Below are 21,242 nucleotides of genomic sequence, written 5' to 3' on the forward strand. Positions count from 1 at the left end.
ATACACGGTAGATCATGACTTCATGGAAGGTCACTTTGCTGCTGCTGAGTGTGCACTGCATCCCAAGCAAACCTGGGATGGAGAGAGCCTGTGTATGTGGCCATCCTCGATTTTATCCTGGGCAGCACAAGGCTTGTCCCACTGCCAGAGAGCCCCTGAGACTCATCACATTTCACTCTGATGTGCCTCACTCTGGCTCTTATCTTCACCTGCAACCTGTCCTTCCAAACCCCAGGAGCTCTGCAGGAGACTCCAAACCTGCCCCTGCCCCACTCAGGTTTGTTCTGTGTCCTCTGGAGAAGACACAGAGAGAATTTGCTCCCCTTTTGTCCCCTTGCAGCCATTCACCTGTCCAGGTGCACACCTGAAGGTCTGGAAACTACTCAAATAACAGTGATCTGGGCATCAGCAGAGCTGGGTTTAGTCCCACCCAGGTGCTGCCAGGCAGCCCCTTGGGAAGGGGTTCAGCCGTTACCTCTGCAGCTCTCCGGGACACAGCCGAGAGGATTCCCTGCATTCCTGAAGATCAGTTTGTTAATGGAAATATTTGGCTTAATTAATTAACATAATGACAATTCTGCAGAGTGTTGGAGGCAGGAATGATGCTGAGTGTGCTGGGGCTGGGATGGAGTTAGGGCAGAGCCGAGGGACTTGGGGTGAGCTGGCAGAGGATTCCCATTTCTCTGTCATGGAGTGTTTCTAGGTTAGGAAATATGGATTTTTTTTTAGTGACATGAACTATTACACCAGGCACAGGCTTTTCCCACTTCCAAGGAAATGATTAGGAGCCAGTGTTGACTTTTGTCTCCCAGCCAAAGGGACCCTTGGGTGGCCTTTGCAGAAAGCAGCACCCAAAGTGCCAGTGCTTAGAGTTAGATGAGAAAAACCCACTTTGATCCAACAGGAGACCATGGATGAGCTTTCCCAGGACAACCAAAGGGGGATGGGGCAAGCAGTTTTATTCCTTAGTTCTTTTTATCCCTGTTTGCCGTATGTCTTAGAGCTCTCTTTGCCAGACTGCTGAGGGGATGCAGAGCACAAACTCAGCACCACGGGCCAAACAGCACTAAAACAGTGTAATTTATTTTCCTTTCTGGAGGACACACCTGAGTGAGTTGTCTCTCATTTGGACATAACCCTGCAGGCCAGCACTGACATCCCAAAGGTTTAACATTGCAGAAGAAGATTGAGTTCAATTCTGGCGTGGCAAACTTGATGCAAATCTGGAGGACTTTGGTAGAGTGGTTAAGGCATTTTGAACTGACAGCAGGGCAGCTAAAGCCATCTTTTTGTTTTGCTAATTGTAGATGGTTTATTTTACCATCTTTTATCTTTTCTTTTTTACTTCCTGTCTTAGTCATCTCAGTTTTTATTGCACATTCCCCATTGTTCCCAGAGCATCCCATTATCTGAGCAGATACTACACACCTTGTAACTCATAAGAAGATATTCATTGTCTCCACTTGTTTCTTGGCACAGTTTGATTCCAGAATCCCTTCTTACTCATTTTTCACTCCCTTTACTCCCTTTCTAAGAAACTAATAGATGGGAGGGGAAGAAGAGAGCATAAGGAAATTAAAAATAAATGCAGGCACTGCTGGAAGGTCAGAATGGGGCATCAAGCTCCATGATGGTGAGAGATGTGCAGTGAGCTCCTGTAGTTACAGGGTGGGTTAGACCACGTGTGTTGGGAATAAAGCACTTTCTCTATTGCCCAACTCACGTTTGAGCTTTCAGTTCTACTTTAAAGCTCCTGGATCCCACATCCTGATCCCTCAGTATCCCTGATACCCAGGTGGGGTTTGGCTCCTTTGTATGGGCTGCAGGTTGGATAGCCTCCCATAAATTTTGGGCACGAAAATGCCTGAGAGGCCCAGGAAGGCCGTAACAGCCAGCCAGGGCAGGCCTGGCGGTGCCGAGCTGCAGCTCAGCCCTGACCCGCTGTGTTTGCTGTTCGCAGCTGTACAACGGGACGCTGAAGCGGGACGTGGAGAGCCGGCGCTACAGCTCGTACAGCCAGATGGAGGGCTGGGCCAGCCGGGCCCACGGCAAGGCCGTGTGCAGCCCCCGCGCCGGCAGCGACTACTGCTTCGTGCAGAACATCAAGAGCAGCCGCAGCGAGCCCGACCTCTACTGCGAGCCGCCCCGCGGCACCCTGCGCAAGGCCCAGGGCGGCGGCCGCGCCGAGCACAAGGCCACCCTCAACCGCCAGAGCATCTACAGCAGCTGCAGCACCCAGCAGGGAACCAGCAGGACCAGTAAAAAAATGCCAGCGCGGGCCCTGTCCTGCCCCTCGAGCAACAAGCCCGACGTGGTCTATGCCCAGCCCATGATGAGCTGCAAGCAGGACGGGGTCTATGGACAGGCCCAGTCCAGCTCCAAGTAAGTGCTCTGCCCCTGAGGGAGTGTGGACGGTGCTGGGGAGCTCTGGCCACCAGAGCTGGGCACCTGAGCTGCCTTAGAGCCGCTGCAGAGCTCTTACCAGTGCATCCTGCAGCAAAGTGGGTCAGATGAGTCACTCTTAAGGGCTTTATTTCGTTTCCTGGGCTGTGGAGGGGAACTGATAGGGCTGACTCGGTGCAGATATCTCTGCTGTAGCTCTGTGATGTTGGGCAACACAATCCCAGTGTCTGTGGTGGCATCAACCCACAGTGATATGAGGGTGGGGAGGTGAAGAGCAGAAGGCCTAGTGTGCAGTCAGGGTGTCTCTCCTGGCTGTCCTGCTGTTTCAGTCTGGCAGAAAACATACCCCAAAAAAAACCTGTCTTGGAAGGAATCAGTTCCTGAGGGTCTGACTCAGAGTGGAGCTGAGAGCCTGCTGAGCAGTGGTGTTTCCCTCTCTTCTCTCCACCCAGCCCCTTCTCTGTTTGCCCAAAAGGTCTGATTTGGGTTCCAGAAAAAAACAGACTCATAAATTGAAATAAATATCCTAATTGGAATAATCTGACTAATCAGGAAAGAGAAGCCAGTGGAAGGTGTTTAATTCCTTCCTGCCCAGAGCATCCAGTCCCATTTGGGGTAGGATTACATAAGGGTGGAAGATGGTCCATCATGTTTGAGCATCAGATACCTTCTTGTAGATGTTGCTTACAAGCACAGGCTGTGTAAAACACAGCAGTGAGCTCAGAGCCTCCCAAGGACGTACCTGTGAGTGCAGCAGAGCTCCCACTGACAATCACCTCGTTTGGGTGGTGTTACAGGGGTGGGGGCTGAAAGCTGCCTCCAGCTCTGAAGCACCAACCATGCTCTGCTGCAGTCTTGGGAGAGACTTGGTCTGCACAAATCACAGTCCTGGAAGCCTTGGAAGACCATGTTTTGCATGTTTTGAACTGCAGAACATATTGCAGTGAAAGCTGGAGAAGGAGGGGCTGCAGCTTCCACAAGAGTCCCCAGGGCTGCTGCACTTCCCGTGCTGCATCACTATCACGCAGGACTTGCTCTGCACTAGCCCAGAAGCTCTCACAACTCCCTGAGAGAGGGGGAATTTTGTCACACAAACCCTAAAAGCTCCCAAACTCATTCCTGGTGGTCTCTGGTCCCAAGGAGAAATTTCACACTGCAGGATAAGTGTGAGGCTGTTTACCAGGACTCATAGACTTTGTCAAACTCCCACCAAAGGCCTGAAACTGTTGAGCTGTTTCCCCAAGGAATGATGGAGATACTGAGAAAATCCCCTTCCCTGTCAGCAGTGTGAGCCAAACCATGCCCTTTTCCACATCTGAATGTCCCAGGTTACTCTGGCTAAGCCTCCCTCCTTTAGGATTGAGCAGGAGGGTGTGTCCCAGAGCGTGGATGCCAAGAAATGTCAGTGTTCCATTAGAATGTTACCATGAACCCTTGGCTGCCCATGAGCCCAGTTACTCCATGTTTGACACACGCCAAACTAGCCCTGGCCAGCCTCGAGCACTGGTGGCCTTGGCTTGCTGCTGTCAGCAGCTCTGTAAATCCTCTGGAACAGGAACCAGAGACATTACACAAACTGGAAGTGACTTAGGGAATTTCTGACTGAAGAGCAGAAAGGTGCAGTGGGAGGGATGGCAGAATGCCCTTCTCCTAGGGAGGACAAAGCTTTGGAGCTATTAGTCCTGGCAGGCTCTGGCCAAAGCCACAGTCAGGGGCTTGGTCGTGGCTTTGGAGAGGTCACTTGAAGAATGATGGCATTTTCTGAGAGGAGAACTGCTGTTGTGAGAGGGATCCTCTCCAGCTCTGGCTGCCCTTGGTTAGGGAGTGGCTCCATTTACACACTCCTGGCTTGGGGCACGGCTCATCTGGCAGAACTGGTTCTGCTGTGGAAACGTCGGGCTCCAAGTCGGGCTCCAAGCTGGGCTTTGAGTCGTGGGCTCAGCTGGGGCTGTGTCCCCTGGGTGAATCTGATGTGGCTGTGGCACAGCCCCTGCTCTGCCTGAAGCTCTGCAGAGCTGGACTGGTGCAGGGGGCACCTGGTGCGGGAGTTCTGCTCAGAGGGGAGAAGGTTGACAGTAGCTGTCCTTAAAGCTTTGGAGATGTACAAAGGAGTTGTCCTCTTTGGAAAAATGACTCTTCTGGATTACTCTAAGCCCTCAGAAGTGTCTTGCAGGGCACCGTTGGCCTTGCTCTCAGTGTGCTTTTGTTGGGGAGGGGCTTCAGAGGTGTGTCAGGACCAAGTCTGGGCTCTCCTTGCTGTGTAGGGCTGTTGTGTCTGGAGGATTCTCCACCTGGAGATCTCAATCTTCACTTGGCTCCCCCGATGTTGGGTAAGGAGAGCTTTGCTTGTAGGTGCCCCATTATTAACCTCCACATGCAGGGACAGGGCTCAGCTGGGTCACAGCTGCTGCCAGTTCCCAGTTTGGGGCTCTGTTCTTCCATTCTGGTCATTCTCCAGGTGGAGTTTGTACCTTTGTGACATGGAGAATTATGTGTTCAGTTTTTGTGCTGCAGATCTCCTGTTTAGGGATGTGCTGGATATCTTGCCTGCAGGTTTGCAAACAGCCTGCAAGAGCCAGGGGAGGGCTGGATGCTTTCCATGCTTTCTGAGGTGATCCATGGGGTGATTTCCATTGCTGTGAGAGGGATTGCAGTGGGACCTGTGATCCACTGGGTCTGTCTGTGGTACAAAACTCTGAAATGCCCATGGACAGTGTCAGTACCAGCTCAGGAGCAGTGCTTCTCAGGCCTCCTCTGCTGTGGATCTGATCTCCCCAGATGGTGTGAGAGGAAAAATGGGTCACTGGGTGTTCTCAGATGGTGAAAGTGGTGTGCAGGTATCAAAATTCTGAGTGTGCAAGAACTGTCAAACTGTCTGTGCTGAGCAGTCCCTCTGCATTTGGTGACAAAGTTATTTAATTTCTGCAGCTCTTCTTGATCATGTGGTTGCTGCCGTTTAATGAACCGGCTTTGGCTGTGTGAGACAGGGAAGAGCTGCCCCTGATAACTGATATCCTTCAGAGTCCTCCCTCTTACAGCAGCAACTCTGACCAAAGCCCCTTTTCTGTCTGATGAGCAGTGTAACACTGAACTGTTGCTCAGGAAAAGCCATTCTGTGATTCCCTGATAAACTAAATCATGACACAGGGGTTTACTCACCCCATGCTGTTGGTTCTGGTGATGAAATCTGAGTTCTGCACTGTTTGCCAGATCAGGAGGTTGAACACTATTGAAAACTCCTCATGCAGTTTATTCTCCTCCACCAGCCCTGTTGTCATGATCAGTGAGCAGAGAGCATGTCTCAGTGAGCGACCTTCTCATGTCCCTTCCAGTTCTTCCATGAAGAATTTCTTCACAGAAGGGGTTGTTAAACATTGGAGAGGGCTGCCCAGGGGGGTGGTGGAGTCCCCATCCCTGGAGGTGCCCAAGGAGCACCTGGATGTGGCACTGAGTGCTCTGGGCTGGGTGACAAGGTGAGGATCCACAGGTGGACCCGATGGTCTCAGAGGTCTTTTCCAACCTCAGTGATTCTGGGATTCCAGACATACTTCTCTGAAACCACTCAGGGACTTGAGCCTTGGTAATCATTATGTCATATCTGGATTAACATTTCCAAGCTCAGCACCTTTGGCCTGGGCTCAGACGTTCAGGGTTGTCTCAGTGGCTCCTGCCCAAAGGCTGCTCTCAATAAGCAGCACTCATGTTTTGCCAAAATGCAGCTCTCTGGAGTCTGGTAGAGCTGGAGGAATCTTCTCGGTGTCCAGGACTCCCTCTCCTCCACAGAACCCTTCTCCTTCCTGATCTCTTGTGACATCCCTCAGAGCTGCAGCATTTCACCCTGGAAGCTGCAGCACCAGTGGTTTCAGCAGCTGGTGGAGACTACCATATTTTCCCACTTTTAGCCATTTCCTCTGCTGGGTGGCACTTGCAGCATGCTCCAGGTGAGAGGGTAGCACCCTGAGCAGGCAGCTTTTGGCTAAATTAATGTTGCAATGTTACTGGTGTTGTTTTTGGTGTTATTTATGCCCACTCAGGATAAAAGTTTCTACATCCTGCTTGGTCATCAGGGAGCGATGATGAGAAGCAGTAACAAACAATGGGATGTTTAATTCTCCTGGGAAATTTGGAGTTTTGTGCCCCTCCAACTGGAACCTGAGGTACAAGAAAGCTGTGTCCACCAAGGACTGACACTGTATTAGTTCTGCTTAGAGCTGTCGTACTTTGTGCTTCAGGTGCCACACGGGACAGACAGGGCTGGACAAGGTGGTGGTCGTGGTGTCTGCGGCCCTGCAGTGGCCTGAGCTGGTCACACCACTTCAGGGGATGCCTCTCTCTGAGCTGAGGTGCCCAGTGGCCACCAGGAATTCAGAGACAGGTCCCTGAGTTTCCCCCTAACAAAGCCAACACCTCTTGCTGATCTCAGGGAACCCCAGATGGCTGAGCTGGAGGCATGACTGAGAGCCCAGACTCATCCCACCCCTGGAGAAGGATTGGGGCTGTTCTCCTTCAGGAGCATGGAATGGGGAGCTGGGTGTCTGCAGACGGTCCCCAGCTGAGGGTTTGCTGATCTGGATCAGGAGCCTTTAATGGCCACCTGCAAACCCACACTTACCTTTGGCCCCGTTGGGAGATGTGGATGCTCTTCCCTTTGGACTTCTCTGTGTGTGGAGAAAGAGACTGAAACCCCTCATTAGAGACCACGTGGAAGCAAGTGTCTCTCCAGGCACCTGGGAATCCGTACCATCTCGGAGTTGCTCTCAGAGAGGTCTTGGATGCCTCAGTTGGCAGCTGTGGAGGGGGCAGTAAAGACTGGGGCAACCCTTTGGGATTTCTCAGTGTCACATGTGGCACTGCCCTGGCCCTGAGCTGCAGCAGTCTCTGTGCTGTGGCTGAAGCTCAGGGACAATGTGTCCCCTACAACCATTCCCTCCTGAGCTCAGCTTCCCTGGAAGTACTGCAAACACAGAGAAGAGAGGAGTTATTGAAATAGTCAGGAAAGGTACCAAGGGTGTTTTCTGATCTATCTCTTGTCTTTTGGGATAATTAAACGTGATCAATATCAAAACATTAATTCTTCAGGGCTAAGCCACGCAGTGAAAGCAGAGCCGAGTACGATGAAAGGCACCTTCATTTTGGTTTGTTTTTATTTGGGATGAAATGCTGGGATGTGCTGAACACTGTTTTGAGAGTCTTTACTCTGATTTTATTAATGAACAGTAGAATTTGTTAAGAGTTTTCTCACTCCCTCCTCTCTTGGAACTTGAAACTTGGAGCTTGGAACAAGCAGGATGGAAACGTAGATGGGAATTAACACAAAACAATCTGCTCATGAAACGTGAGGGAATTTGCCTTTCTCTGATACTGATCGTCTTCAGTATTTGTTTCCCTTCCACTGCAGAATCTGATCATCTTTGTCTCCATTGAATCATTTCTAGCTGAGGTCTCTTCCTACCCTGCTGCTTTCCTGTGGAGCAACAACCTCTGGAGCTCTTCCTACCAGGCACATTGCCCAGGCTGGAGATGGCTCAGTCCAAGAGTTTGTCTTGAAGCAGGTTGTTGTTCCCACTGTGTGGATCTGGTCGGGAATATCCCTGACTGAGGAACAATCTCCCCTTTGCTGGGCTTTGCCAGGGTGATTTTATTCTCAGGTAGGAGAAATCCCTGCTGCTTCCTGGGCAGTGTGACTGAGCCTGTGAACTTCTGCTGAGGAGACAGCAGGGAAAAGGAAACCTTCCCCATCTTCTCCCACAGAACTATACCTGCATCCCCAGTTTTTCCCAGCTGAAGGAGGGTTTGGCCCTCTGTGGAGTGGGCCTTCCTTGAGCTGCTGGACCAAGTGGACATCCTTCTGTCTCAGAAAAAGTGCATCTGATTTAATAATTATAAAGAAAAAGAAATCACTATGATCATACAGCCACTGACCTGGTATTTTTACTAATCTGCCTCTCTCCCCACACTGCCAGTCCAGGTCCCAATTCCCAAAGGAGAAGCCTCTCCCTGGTGTGGGAACCATGAGGTCTCAGCTCAGTTATGTCTCAGAAGCATGAAAAAAACCTGAGAGAAAATCACATCCTGGATCCAACCCAAGGATTTCTTGGGCTCCATAATTTCTAGTTTACTTTGTCTTTCCAGTTTCATGTCTCCTTGTTGCAAGTTTAATGGAAGTTCCTTGGTGCCAGGTTTTGATAGAGGTTCAAACTGATGAAAAGTCTTATGAGGAAGAGATGTTTTATTGCAGTGTAGAAATAAAAGTGGAATGAGGTTCACCCAGCCTTAGACATGGAATGCTTAAGGTCCAACCCCAGACTGTTGTCTCTCATTCCTGCATACCAAGAGAGGCAGAAGTGTCTCCAGAGGGCAGGGCTTCCTTTCCTAGGAAAAATGTCCAAGACACAAAAGGCAAGGTGGTTTTTGGAAGCACTGGTTTCTCTCCACTGACTCCACAGGTGCTTGAATGAGTGATGCAGACTGGGTGTAACTTTATGCCAGTGAGGGCAGTGGAGACCAGAGTCCTTCATGCTGCCTTTTGTGTGAAATTCCCTGTGGAACTGTGCAAATTACTCACTGCTCTGTGCTGTGTGGAGGGGAACCCTTGGGTTCATAAGGATGAATGTTTTATGTCACTGTAAGTGCTGCTGGTGGTGACCAAGTGTCCTTTCAAGACCTTTATTCTTTACATTTCTTTGGCACAGTCAAAGCAACTCTGTCCGTCCCATGCCTGGAAGTGCTACTGTCCTGTGGTGATATTTAACACTTCAAATGTAGTGGGTTCATTTAAAGAACTTATTAAAAATCACTATGCTGTTGGCCTGTGGCATTGTCTGAAGATGAGCAGCCCCTCTACAGAGTCACTCCCTGGTGTGACATGTAGCAAAAATGTGTATAAATAAATGTGGTTCAATCAGGGACTGATTTCCTGATCTCCGGGTAAAACTCCTTGTCAGTCCCAGGGGATAACATCAGCCAGGCATAGCCATGACCTGGGAAAGCCCTCACACTTTTGGATTCCATCCACTGCTGATGAAGCCTTTCCCATTTGTATCCCGTCACTGCTGACAGTAAAACCAAACAGGAGCTTGCGTTTGACTCTCAGTCCTGGGCTTTGCAAATGAATGCAGCCACCACTGCCGTGAGCTGAGATCCCCATGCAGCCTCTGCAGGATTCAGCTGCAAGGGTGCTGAGAGGAGACAGGAACTTCCAATTACATTAATTTCTATAACTGGAAGCACAGACAAGCTTTGCAGTTCAGACCCCCTTCATCAGTCTGAAAGTTTGGATCCTTTTCTAATTTTATGTGGTTAAAACATCACAGATGGTACTGAATAAGAACAAGCCAAAAAGAGCAGGACCTTCACGTTTCTAAACAAGTGGAAGAACCTTCAGATGTTTGTATTTCTCCTGAGGTTCCAGTCCTGCCCCAAGCCAGAGGAATTCATATCCTTCCTCTGGAGTTGCAGGCACATTCTTTACCTCTAACAGGGATGATGACAGTGGTCAGCTTTTATAAGAGCTTGGAGACAGCCAGTGTGAACATCCCCTGGGAGCAGGATGTCTCAGAGCTATTATTAGCATTTCATAAACTGCCTATTTGTCCATCCCATCACTCCAGACAGGCCTTTTCCTGTGGGATCTGCTGGAGCTTCCCGAGACCATCAACTGCTCTCACATTTCTGCTTCCAGCACCTCTCCCATGCTGTGAGAAAATCACCTGCCTGTGTTACCTTGTCCTCATGACCTGGCAGATGGTTTCACTCCTGTCCATTCACTCCTTTATTTGGGGAACAGTGAACTGGGTCTCTGTTCATTAAACTTCCCCTTTCGACATGATCAGACATCCACCACCTCAACCCAGCTTTCATTTTCTGTCTCCTTTGCTTGTGAATAGACTGGATCTGGAATTTATTACCCTTAGTGCTCTTCACTGTGTCTTTTCCATCATTTACCATCTCTTTTTTTGAGGCAGAGAGGTCCACTAGAGGTGCACTGTGTGTGCTCTATGTGGCAATGTGATAATAGTTTATGTTTTATCATTGATTCCTCCGCAGTGACTCTCAGTCCTGACACAGCTGTTTTGGCTGAGCAGTCACCCAGTTCCATATTTCTCTTTGACACAGGATCTGTGGTGATGAGATTGACGCTGGCACCATGACCATCCAGAAGGCCATCCAGCTCCTGTGCTCCTCTGATGACAAGTACCAGGCCATGGGGGCTTACTACCTGCAGCACACCTGCTTCCAGGATGAGTCTGCCAAGCAAGAGGTGAGGAGACTCCTCCAGTGCTCTGCTGCCACACCTGATGGCACAAGAGAGGGGTGGGACTGGTTTTCCTAAGTGCCAGGGATCCATACATTCCCTTGGTGTTCATGAGGGTGATTTATACCTCATTAGTCAGGCTCAAGTATTAATTAAGTAGATTTTTCAGCTATTAATGGCCACTTTCTCACAGCAGCAGTTGGTCAGGATTTAACACCTGAATAGTTTCTGGCTAGCAGAGAGAGTGTTCCTGTTGTCACCACGAGCTGCTGTGGCACAGGGTGATGGGGTTTGGCAGTGTGGAAGCTGCCATCCAGTGTCCTCTTCTGGGGGGCAACTGCACCCAGTTCCACATCAATCTTTCACTATCTCAGAGCTGCAGAGTCAGAGCCAGACAAAGCTGCCTCAAGTCCCACTGTGAGCTTTGTGGGGCATTGCTCGGTGACTCTGCAGCCCTTTGCCAGCCTTTTTCACAGCCCTTTTCCAGACTATTTCAGCCACCTGAACCAATGGGTCAATTAATGATCATGTACTAAGATGATTTTGCACATCTATAGTAGTGGCTGCCCCATCCTGGAAGTGTCCAAGGCCAGGCTGGACGGGGCTTGGAGTAAACTGGGCTAGTGGAAGGTGTCCCTGCCCATGGCAGGGGGTGGTACAGGATGAGTTTTAAGGTCTCTTCCAACCCAAACCATTCTGTGATCCTGTGATGCTTGATCACAGAGAAGCCCTTCTTACAGCACAGGTTATTCTTCTGATGCTCTTACTCCTCAACTCCTTTGCCAACATGCAGCAAAGGAGGCAGCCTGAAGGATCTGCTGCAGCAAGGATGTCACCAAAGTTTATCCCCACCCTGGATTTATTGAGATGCCAACCCTTTGGAGGTGGCTTTCCCTGTCCTGACACAACAGTGGAGCTGGAAGTGCTGGCCCGGTGTGGGGCTGTGTCCCTGTGCCCTGGCTGCGCCTGGATGAGTGCAGGTGCCCAGCCCACGTTCACGTGGCCAACTGTGGGGTGGCCACACCCTTTGTTACCGTTGCAAGCCCTCTCTGAGCACTGGGCTGTCCCATCCTTCCCAGAAGGATGTGCCGGAGCAGTTCTGTGACTCATCCCAGCACACGCTTGTTTTCCTTCCCTCCTGAAAGCTGCTCATTCATTGTCCACTGTCAGCAAACCTCAGCCGAGGGGGTGTTTGTGCCAAGATGGGCTCGGGGCGGGATCACGGCCGGTGCAGAGCACGTCCCACAGCAGGAACACTCAGCATTTGGAGAGCTCAGCTGCAGGGATTTGCCTTCAAGGCTCCGTGTGCTGTGTGTGCTGTCCTGCAGGTCTGGGCTCCCTCCACTGCCTCTGGCTGACCTCGAGGGTGGTGACACTGGCCATGACCATCCCTCTGAGCTCAGCCTGTGATCTCAGGGTGCAGATAAATGACCACAGCATGTCACTAGGTGGATATAAATGACCTCTGCACATAGGCAGGGCAACATTTCCACCTGGTGCAAACTGTGGAGGTGGGTGAAAGTTTGCAGGAGCACATTTCCATCAGCAAAGGACTCTGTCCATGGCCATTACTCATGGACAGCCACTCCTGCTGTTTAAGCTTTTGGCTCCAACCTCCAGGCCAGAAGGAGGTTCTGGTTCAGGCCTCAGGTCATTTGTGCTCGTGACCTATGGCCTGAGCCAGACTTGTCATCTCTGGCCGTCGTTCCCTGGCAGCTCTGCTTCTCCAGCTCCCCCAGGATGGACTGTCTGACCCCTGGCACTGCTGGGGCAGTTCTGAGTGTCCCTGTCCCAGCAGTGCCCTGTGCCCTGTGCTGATGGTACATGTCTGTCCTGGTGCCATGCTTGTGGCAGGTGTCTGTCCCCTGTCTGTCCCATGTCTCTCCCGGTGCTCCATGCTCATGTCCCGTGTCTCTCCCCTGTCTCTCCTGGCCAGGTCTATCGGCTGGGGGGCATTGCCAAGCTCGTGGAGCTGCTCCGCAGCCAGAACCAGAACGTGCAGCGGGCAGCAGCCGGAGCCCTCCGGAACCTGGTGTTCAAGAACCCCACCAACAAGATCGAAACCCGGCGGCAGAACGGGATCAGGGAGTGCGTGAGCCTCCTCCGCAGGACGGGGAACACTGAGATTCAGAAACAGCTCACAGGTACCCGGAGCCTGCTCAGCCCCGCCAGGGCCCGGGCTCCCCTTGCCTGGGGTCCGTAGCCCTGGTGATTGCCTAGCACAGAGAGGGGGGTTTCTGCTCCTCTTGCACCTAAATCAGAAGGCAGAGGGGTCCTGGCCCTTCCATGTTGCATAAGGGTTCCTCACTTCCTAAGTGCAGCCCCTGCCCCAGGTCCCCCCCCAGTTATGGTCACCCTGCCATTCCCATGCCTCCCTGCACCCTGGCCCCTGTGCTGTCCCCAGGGAGGGCCAGGGGAGCTGCCAACCCCAGTAGGGTGAGCTGGGTTCTCTCACTGGTGCCTCACCTTTGCCTGAGGAATCGATGGGAGGTTTTTGGTGCAGGTCACCCTCAGCTGTGTCCCAGGTTTTATGTGCAAGCCTTTCCAAGATCCCTGGAGAGATGCCAATAAACAAGGGCAATAAACAGCAATTTTGGGAGGAAGGAGGATGCTTAAATGCCCACCTCCACATGGACCCATCCTGCCTGTCTCCCATAGGGGTGGACAGGTACTGGGGTTTCAGGCAGTCTCTGCACCCTCAGCTGAGAGGGGTGAAGGGAAGGAGGATTTTGGTGCTGGAATCACCCCGACCTAAACAAAGTCCCTCATGCACATGACCCTGTGCTTGAGCTTGTTTCCCACCTCCTTCCTAGGACTGCTCTGGAACCTCTCCTCCACTGATGAACTAAAAGAAGAGTTGATACAGGAGGCTCTGCCTGTGCTGACAGACTGTGTTATCATCCCTTTCTCGGGCTGGTCTGATGGCAGTTGCAACAGGACACGAGAAATTATCGACCCAGAAGTGTTCTTCAATGCCACAGGGTGTTTGAGGTGAGTCACCAGGGAGGGACTGACTGCAACTTGTGTCTGTGGGCAAAAGCTGAAGCCATCTAAATCCTCTTACAATGAGCTGAATTCATGCTGATTACAATTGTGTTAATGAAAAATTCTCCTTAAGAAAGTTTTCCTGACTAAAAGAAGGTGCAGAAAAAAATTACATGTAAAATACTTTTCTAGTAGCTTTTTATTTTTAATAATTTTATTCTTGCTAAGTCTCTTCTCAGATAATATGTAAGTTGTTTTGTGCACCACTGAAACCCATCAGTGTTAAGCTCAGACCAGGAAACTGGACAGATTTTGCCTTTAGAGTTTTGAGGCTTCCAGAGAAAACAAACTGGTTTAGGGTCTAGGTGACAAAAAGACAGACTTCTCTATGTGGGGAAAACAAGCATTTTCCCACTTCTTTTGATAACTGTTTTAGCACAGAGCAGTCCCATTGTCCTGGACTTTTCCTGGCTCACTTCATCAGGAGACTCAGCTACAAAACAGGAGGTGCAGCTGAGCCCAGAGTAGTTTATTTTGTTCACGGGAAACCAGAGCCCTTTTGCAGAGGATCTTCGTCCTGACTTGCTGTTTCTGCTACCTTCCTCCTCCACTTGGATGTGAGCTCCTTGTCTCAATGGAAACAAGTGGGGCCAAAAACCTTCCCTGTATAATGAGGTACTTTCATCAAGGGAAGCTCTCCCTGAGGGAGGCAGCGCCGGCCGCGCCCTTCCCAGACATGCAGCTCGCAGGAGCTGGGGCTGCTTATGAAACGAGAGGCTGATCATGGCAGGGCCTTTGGAGACCTGATACCATCGGCTTCAGTGGCTGGGAACCGTGTCTGGGAGATAGGGAGTGCTGCTCCCTCCTTCCCTGTCCTGGAAGGCAGGGATGTGTGGGGTACAGCGGGTATGAGTGCTTTGCTTTAAGGCCATCCCAACCTACCAACACCATAAAATATCCCATTAAAATGAGGGAAAGACAATGGCAACAGCTTGTAAAAACGCTGTGGAGTTTAACTGAAAGTAGGCTCTGCCTCCTGAGACTGATCCCAGCCTGTGGCAGCAGTGCCCAGCACCCCCAAGAAGACTGCGAGCTGCAGGTCAGCGAGGGAGCAGGACTGGGGAGCAGGCAGAGTGAGTGAAGCTGGGAGATGGATCCGGAGCCCCGGCTCCAAGGGCTGAGCCAGGACTGCTCTGAGTCACTGCCCTGCCACATCAGAACACAGGGATGAGAACAGCCCTGGGTTTGCCCTGGGCCCGAGCCATTGCTGCTCAAGCATTTCTGGATTGCAGATGAATCCATGTTAATGAGGAGGCTGCAAATCACAGTGAACATCAGATCCAGTTCTGGAACGCCTGCAGTGAATATCTCACAACCACTGCCAACCTCTCTTTGTTTTTCATTTGCAAGCTATAAGGCAATAAAATAGGGAAGAAAAAAAAAATCAGAACAAAACAACAAAACCCATATCCTGTTACTGGAAAAACTCCCCTGTCCTGGCAGCCGCCGGTGTCCAGGAACCCATTTCAGCCTCACAGATGGGTCAGTCCCTCTGGTCAGAGCCACTGCTGCTCTCCAGCCTCTCCACCCCGTTTCTCACACAGACATTGCTGCTGACCATGGGTAGGTCTGTGCTTACAGCCCTGTGCACCTTCCTGATGATCACAACAACCCCAGATGGTCTTTGTCCAGTGTTCCCTTTGGAAACTCCTCTCAGGAGACAGAGTCTGTCTAGTGGCACATGCAGAGCCTCTGAGGCAACCTCCTGCTGGTGACTGTCCCTAGGAGGGTGTCTTCTATGCAGAGCTCCTTACACGACATGTTCCAGGTGAAACCAGTCCTAAAGAGCAACAAGAGAGCTGTGCACTGGTGCAGTCCCACCAAAGGCCTCCAGAATGGGAGCAGTTCTTCAGCCTTGCTGAACTTGCCAAAAAATCCCTGAATTCAGTGACAACCATAGCCAGAACAGAGCCCAACTCACCCTCTCTCCTCCTTGTCCCTTGTCATGCTCCTCGACGGCTTCCTCAGGAACCTGAGCTCTGCAGACATGGGGCGCCAGACCATGAGGAATTACCCCGGCCTGATCGACTCTGTCATGACTTATGCCCAGAACTGCGTGGCCTCCAGCCGCCCCGATGACAAGGTACCAGCTGCTGCCCTGGGCTGTGCAGCCCCACGGTTAACAACTGCAACCCTGGGAATGCCTCGAAATCCCTTTCCAACAAACACAAGATGGGGCTGCACTCTCTGGCTGCTCTTGCCCTTCCAAGCCCCAGTGGGATCTGTTGGAAGGTTGCAAGTCCTTGGGGCTCTGGGCCTGAAGTAGAGCTGGGCTTTACAATTTCCCTGTAACAAACACAGAGGAACAGTAAAATACTTTGGCTCCTGAGTCCCCAGGATACTTCCCTTCCCTTCCCTTCCCTTCCCTTCCCTTCCCTTCCCTTCCCTTCCCTTCCCTTCCCTTCCCTTCCCTTCCCTTCCCTTCCCTTCAACATTCCAGCATCCTAATCTCCATCTCTTGCTCTTTACCCCCCACATCTCCTTATCTGGCAGGACTCAAGTGTACAATCCCCAGCTTGGCACCATGTTCAGCAGGAAGCCAGGAGCTGGCATCTCTCTGCCAGTCCCCTGACTGTGACTGATGGCTGTGTGTGAACAGCACTGACAAAATAGTATTTGTAGACACCTTTTGGGGAGTTCAACACCTTCAAAGCTACCAAAGTTATTTTGAATTCTCTCCGGATTGAGCAAACCCTCTTTTGAGAATGGCTTTTGCAGGAAGCCCCTTTCCAGCAGCACACACACAACACAGCTCTTTGGAAATGTAACCACAGGTTCTGGTGTTGGTTATGGGTATCCAGCCAAAATTCTCCCTTGCTTTTCCCATTGGGCACTCTGACATCCAAGGAAAGGAGGCTTAAGGCCTGTTCTTGGTGCAAAGTGTCACCTGATTTGTACCTGTGACTCAGAGTCACTGGAAGTTGACTCTGGCAAGAGGGGGATTTCAAGATTTGGAATTTCATCATTTGATGCAACCACTCTCTCTTTTCCTGTTTGCCAACTTGTCTGTGGCAGTGAGACCTCCTGAAGTTCTCTGGGTCAGCAGCTCACTGAGACCCTTCCTTCACACCTATTCCAGCTCCTCCCCTCCCATTCCTCGCTCCCTGAACCAGGCTCAGGAGCATCTGTGGTGCTAAAAAAGCTGATTATGGCCCAGTCCATGTCCTCTCTGGTGCTGCTCCATAGTTTTCTGCCTAATGTGATGTTTGTGTTTTTCTTCTGGGGGTGATGCAGTCTGTGGAGAACTGCATCTGCATCCTGCACAACCTCTCCTACCGCCTGGATGCTGAAGTTCCCAACAAATACACCCAGCTCAACCACATGGCCCGGAGCGTTTACATGGACAAAACTCTCACGGGCTGCTTCAACAGTAGGAGTGGGAAAATGGAGGTAGGATGTGCCACAGAGGGATTGGGAATGTGACGCTCAGCCCCACGCAGGGGCTGCAAGGGAAGAGCAGGATCTGAGCTCCCTGTTTCTCATGTCTTTGTAGAATGATGAGTACGGGGTCCCCCTTCCCGAGGAGGATTTCAAACCCAAAGGCCCCAGCTGGCTCTACCACTCAGATGCCATCCGCACCTACCTATCCCTGATGGATCAGAGCAAGAAGGATGCCACCCTGGAAGCTTGTGCTGGAGCTCTGCAGAACCTCACTGCGAGCCGAGGGCTGGTAAGAGCTTCCCTCCCCTCCACATGTGTGTACCCAAATGTGTCAGCACTTCCATGAATCAGAGAGTCAGTAAGGTTGGGAAGACCTCTAAGGTCACTGATCATCATCACTTCTCAGTCATGAAAAAGGAAAATGTCCTTCTTAAACCTCAGGGCACCACAGCCAGTCTTTCTGCAGTGTTTGATCCAGTGGGATGTTTATTAACTCCAAACTCAGGGTCTCCTGGGGGGCTATAATCGGCATCCCAAGGATCTGTTCCAGACCCATACACTTCCAAGCTCCAAGTTTGTTGGGTTTCCAAGTTCCCTCAGTCTGTTGGTCGCCCTTCCCCAGGGCAGCAGTGAGGGTGAGCCCAGATGTGCACCTGTAGCCAGATGTGATGAGAGGCGGGAGAAGGGCTGAGCCACTGCCTGTGCGTGTGCTCCAAGGGGAGGTGGCCCTAATGACAGGGCGGGTTGTGCTGTGGATTGTGGCTTGTCCACACCTCAGAGCTGCCTGTAAAATAGCTGTGACAGATGTCCTGACCCGTGGGCATGGCAGCGTGGCGGTGCCAGGGGCTGGGTGATGCTGTGGCACCGTGAGGGACACGTCACAACCACGGCCCCGTGGGCCCACGTTGCTGCCCTGGCAGGTCCTCGCAGGCTGCCTCCACTGGGACAGCCCCTGACTTGTCTGTTTGTGCCCAGCTCCATCAATCCCAATTTAAATAAGATGGATGGGGAGATAAAGCGATAATGATTCCAGAGGTAGGAGAGGCGTGTCACGTGTGGGGAGTGTCCCACCCAGAGACACAGGTGACTCACACAGAGCCTTCCCTGCTGGGATGGCATTAACCTGCCAGCTCTGATCTCCTTTTGTCACAACGATTTCCATGCTAAATAATTGTGCACCTTGACTTTTGGCAATTTAACTAAGCAGTGCCACAAACCAGAAGGTGGAGAGAGGCTGTCACGTATGGGTAGAGCTGGTCAGAGAAATGGGGCTGGAGTTTTGTGCTCCAGGGAAAAGAAAATTTCAGCAATCAACATTGCACAAGAGAAAAACAACCAAACCCAGCTCTGACAGTGCTGGAACAACTTAATTCAGCCTCCTGGAATGGAATGGCTGAAATTTGGATGTGCAGAAGTGGCTCCTCCCTTCAAGGGTCTCATTCCAGCTCAGAGCTGGAGCTGGAGTTGCTGGGTTTGCTTTCATTTGATGGAAGGGGAATCTGGGGAAGAACTTAAGGAGCTTGCTGTGATCCTTTAGCTCTAAGAGGATGGCTCTGAATGTCCTTCAGCTGCACTTTACACACCCCAGTCCTGCTGGTGTCAACGTGGAACAGGGCACATTCCAGCCCCTTCTCTCCATTCCCATGTCACTGTTGCTGGACATGTGTCTCCAGCAGCCTTTCTGCTGGGCAGTAGCTGAGAAGTTCAGTTCAAGCTCTGTCAATAAGGGCAGTTTATTCAGGGGATGTGCTTGAACTCTGTGCTTGAACATCTGCCCTGGCTGCATCCTGAGACTTTCTACATTTACAGGAACGAGATCACATCCAAGATGAGTATTTTTGGTCCTCAGATTGTTTTTTAAAGGCATCCATTGTCTGTTCCTGCTCCCCAAAAGCCCACTGTGGCGTGGCAGGGAGCTGTGAAGGGCCAGGGCAGGGAGCTGCCAGGGGGTTGTGAAGGGCGAGGGCAACGTGGACATGAAAGCAAAACTTCTCCAGCTTTTGGAATGTCAGTTGAGTGATCAGCTGCTCCACTGGGGCTCCAAAGGACAGCAGAACCAGCTGCATCACAGCAGATGAGAGGCTGACTTTTCAAATGTCACAGAATCATGGAATCATTAAGCTTGGAAAAGCCCTCTAAGATCACTGAGTCCAACTGTTCACCCATGTTCACCACTAATCCATGTCCCCAAGTGCCCCATCCACGTATTTTTTGAACATTCCCAGGGATGGTGACTCCACCGCTGCCCTGGACAGCTGCGCCACTGCTCAGCAACTGCTTTGGTGAAGAATTTTCCCCGATATCCAATCTAAACCTTCCCTGGGGCAGCTTGAGGCCATTTCCCCATGTCCTGTCCCTTGTTCCCTGGGAGCAGAGCCTGACCCCCTGCTGGCTGCACCCTCCTGTCAGGGAGTTGAGGAGAGCCAGAAGGTCCTTCCTGAGCCTCCTTTTCTCCAGGCTCCTGTAAGTGTGGGGAAGAGAGGTAAAACTGACAAAGTGGGATTATGGCAGCAGGAGAAAGGATTGTACAGTGCTCATTTCATGGTATAGTCACATTCCTCCAGCCCTCACCATCATCCCAGCTGTTTCCCGCTGGCACTGGAGGTCATGGACATCTCTGCTCTCCCTCAGATGTCCAATGCCATGAGCCAGTTGATTGGGCTGAAGGAGAAGGGGCTGCCCCGCATCGCTCGGCTGCTCCAGTCCAACAGCTCCGAGGTCGTCCGGTCCGGGGCCTCTCTGCTGAGCAACATGTCCAGGCATCCTGTGCTCCACAAAACCATGGGTAAGTCCTTCCCCCATGCTGGATCCCAGCTTTCAGCTTTGTGGGGTCTGCCCAGCTCGCTTTGTAAGCCCCATAAGGAGACTTAGCCAAGCTCCAGAATTGGGCAGAGCAGTGTCATTTCCTCTGGCCCCAAGGACAGTCCCCAGTGCTGTGTGACACGGGCCATGCTTTACAGACAGTGACAAATCTGCAGGACCTCGAGGGTGGCAGTGTTTTGGGAACTGAGTTGGACTTGAGTGCACATGGCCAGCAGCACTGCCCTTCCAAAGGCCTGCAGTCCTCTTTTTGTCTTGGAAAAACCCACTGATGACATTGATGCCATTGCTGTCCAACACTTGGATGCCTCCCTGCAGAGATAACTCTGCTTGCTGTTAACACGAATAGCATCGTTCACTTGTGCCAGATTGTGTTTGATTGTTGATTGGAACATTCCTCCACCTCTTTAGCTCACCAGGTGCTCCCAGATGTGTCCCGTCTCCTGTCGTTCCAGTCTGGAAACACCAGCAGCTATGGGGAGATCATGACATCAGCTTGTTACACTCTGAGGAACCTCATCATGTCCAACCCTCACCTGGGAAAGTCTTACCTGTCCAGCAACTTGCTAAATAATGTAGTGAGCCTGTGCCGGAACGGGTGAGTGTGGGGCATGAGGCAGGGGCAGCGACAGACTGACCTCAGAGCCTTCCCAACACCCTTTGGAGCCAGAGTAGAGCATTATTCCTTCCTAATAAAGGAACTGGGCATGGTGGTGGGCAGAAATCCTCAGCACTGGTTTCTTGGAAACAGGCAGGAGCCATCCAGGGTGGGATTTGCAAAGGGGCCTCTGGAAATTTTCTGATTGAATTTTAGGAAATTCTAAAAAGAACTTAAGCAGCAATATCTTAAAATCTTTTAAAAATAGTACTTATAGAGGTTATAAAAAAGAGGAGTGACTTTTTACACAAGCAGATAGTGACAGGACAAGGGGGAATGGTTTCAAACGAAAAGAGGAGAGATTTATACTGGATATGAGGAATAAATTCTTCCCTGTGAGGGTGGAGAGGCCCTGGCACAGGGTACCCAGAGAAGCTGTGGCTGTCCCATGCCTGGAAGTGTCCAAGGCCAGGTTGGATGGGGCTTGGAGCAACCTGGGACAGTGGAAGGTGTCCCTGCCCATGGCAGGGGGTGGGACTGGATGAGCTTTAAGGTCCCTTCCAGCCCAAACCACTCTGGGATTCTGTGATCTATGAAAAATTCCAGCCCTCAGAACAGGGGATGTCAGTGACTTCCTGGCTCCTGGGCTTCCCTCAAACCTTGTCATGAAGGTCAGGTCTGAGGTTCAGCACTGCAGGTACACAAAGATTGTCCTTAATTTTTATGTGCAAATCTCTTACT

At 51.3% G+C, this 21,242-nt stretch overlaps 1 protein-coding gene across 1 annotated transcript in view; it reads left to right on the top strand.

Annotated features, from left to right (window-relative positions):
- The window catches only part of PKP1 (plakophilin 1), a gene marked incomplete at both ends in the record, with an annotated part of 43,751 nt that overhangs the window by 16,851 nt on the left and 5,658 nt on the right, over positions 1-21,242 (top strand). Inside the window, 9 exons of the mRNA XM_082296376.1 lie at positions 1,961-2,382; positions 10,519-10,663; positions 12,594-12,801; positions 13,471-13,648; positions 15,671-15,785; positions 16,937-17,092; positions 17,196-17,372; positions 19,715-19,868; positions 20,315-20,501. Coding sequence (XP_082152502.1) covers positions 1,961-2,382; positions 10,519-10,663; positions 12,594-12,801; positions 13,471-13,648; positions 15,671-15,785; positions 16,937-17,092; positions 17,196-17,372; positions 19,715-19,868; positions 20,315-20,501 — 1,742 coding nt within the window. The remainder of the gene's footprint in view (positions 1-1,960; positions 2,383-10,518; positions 10,664-12,593; positions 12,802-13,470; positions 13,649-15,670; positions 15,786-16,936; positions 17,093-17,195; positions 17,373-19,714; positions 19,869-20,314; positions 20,502-21,242) is intronic.

The sequence above is a fragment of the Coloeus monedula genome (genome assembly GCF_965178545.1).
Source record: "Coloeus monedula genome assembly, chromosome: 23".
NCBI classification, from domain to species: Eukaryota; Metazoa; Chordata; class Aves; order Passeriformes; family Corvidae; genus Coloeus; species Coloeus monedula.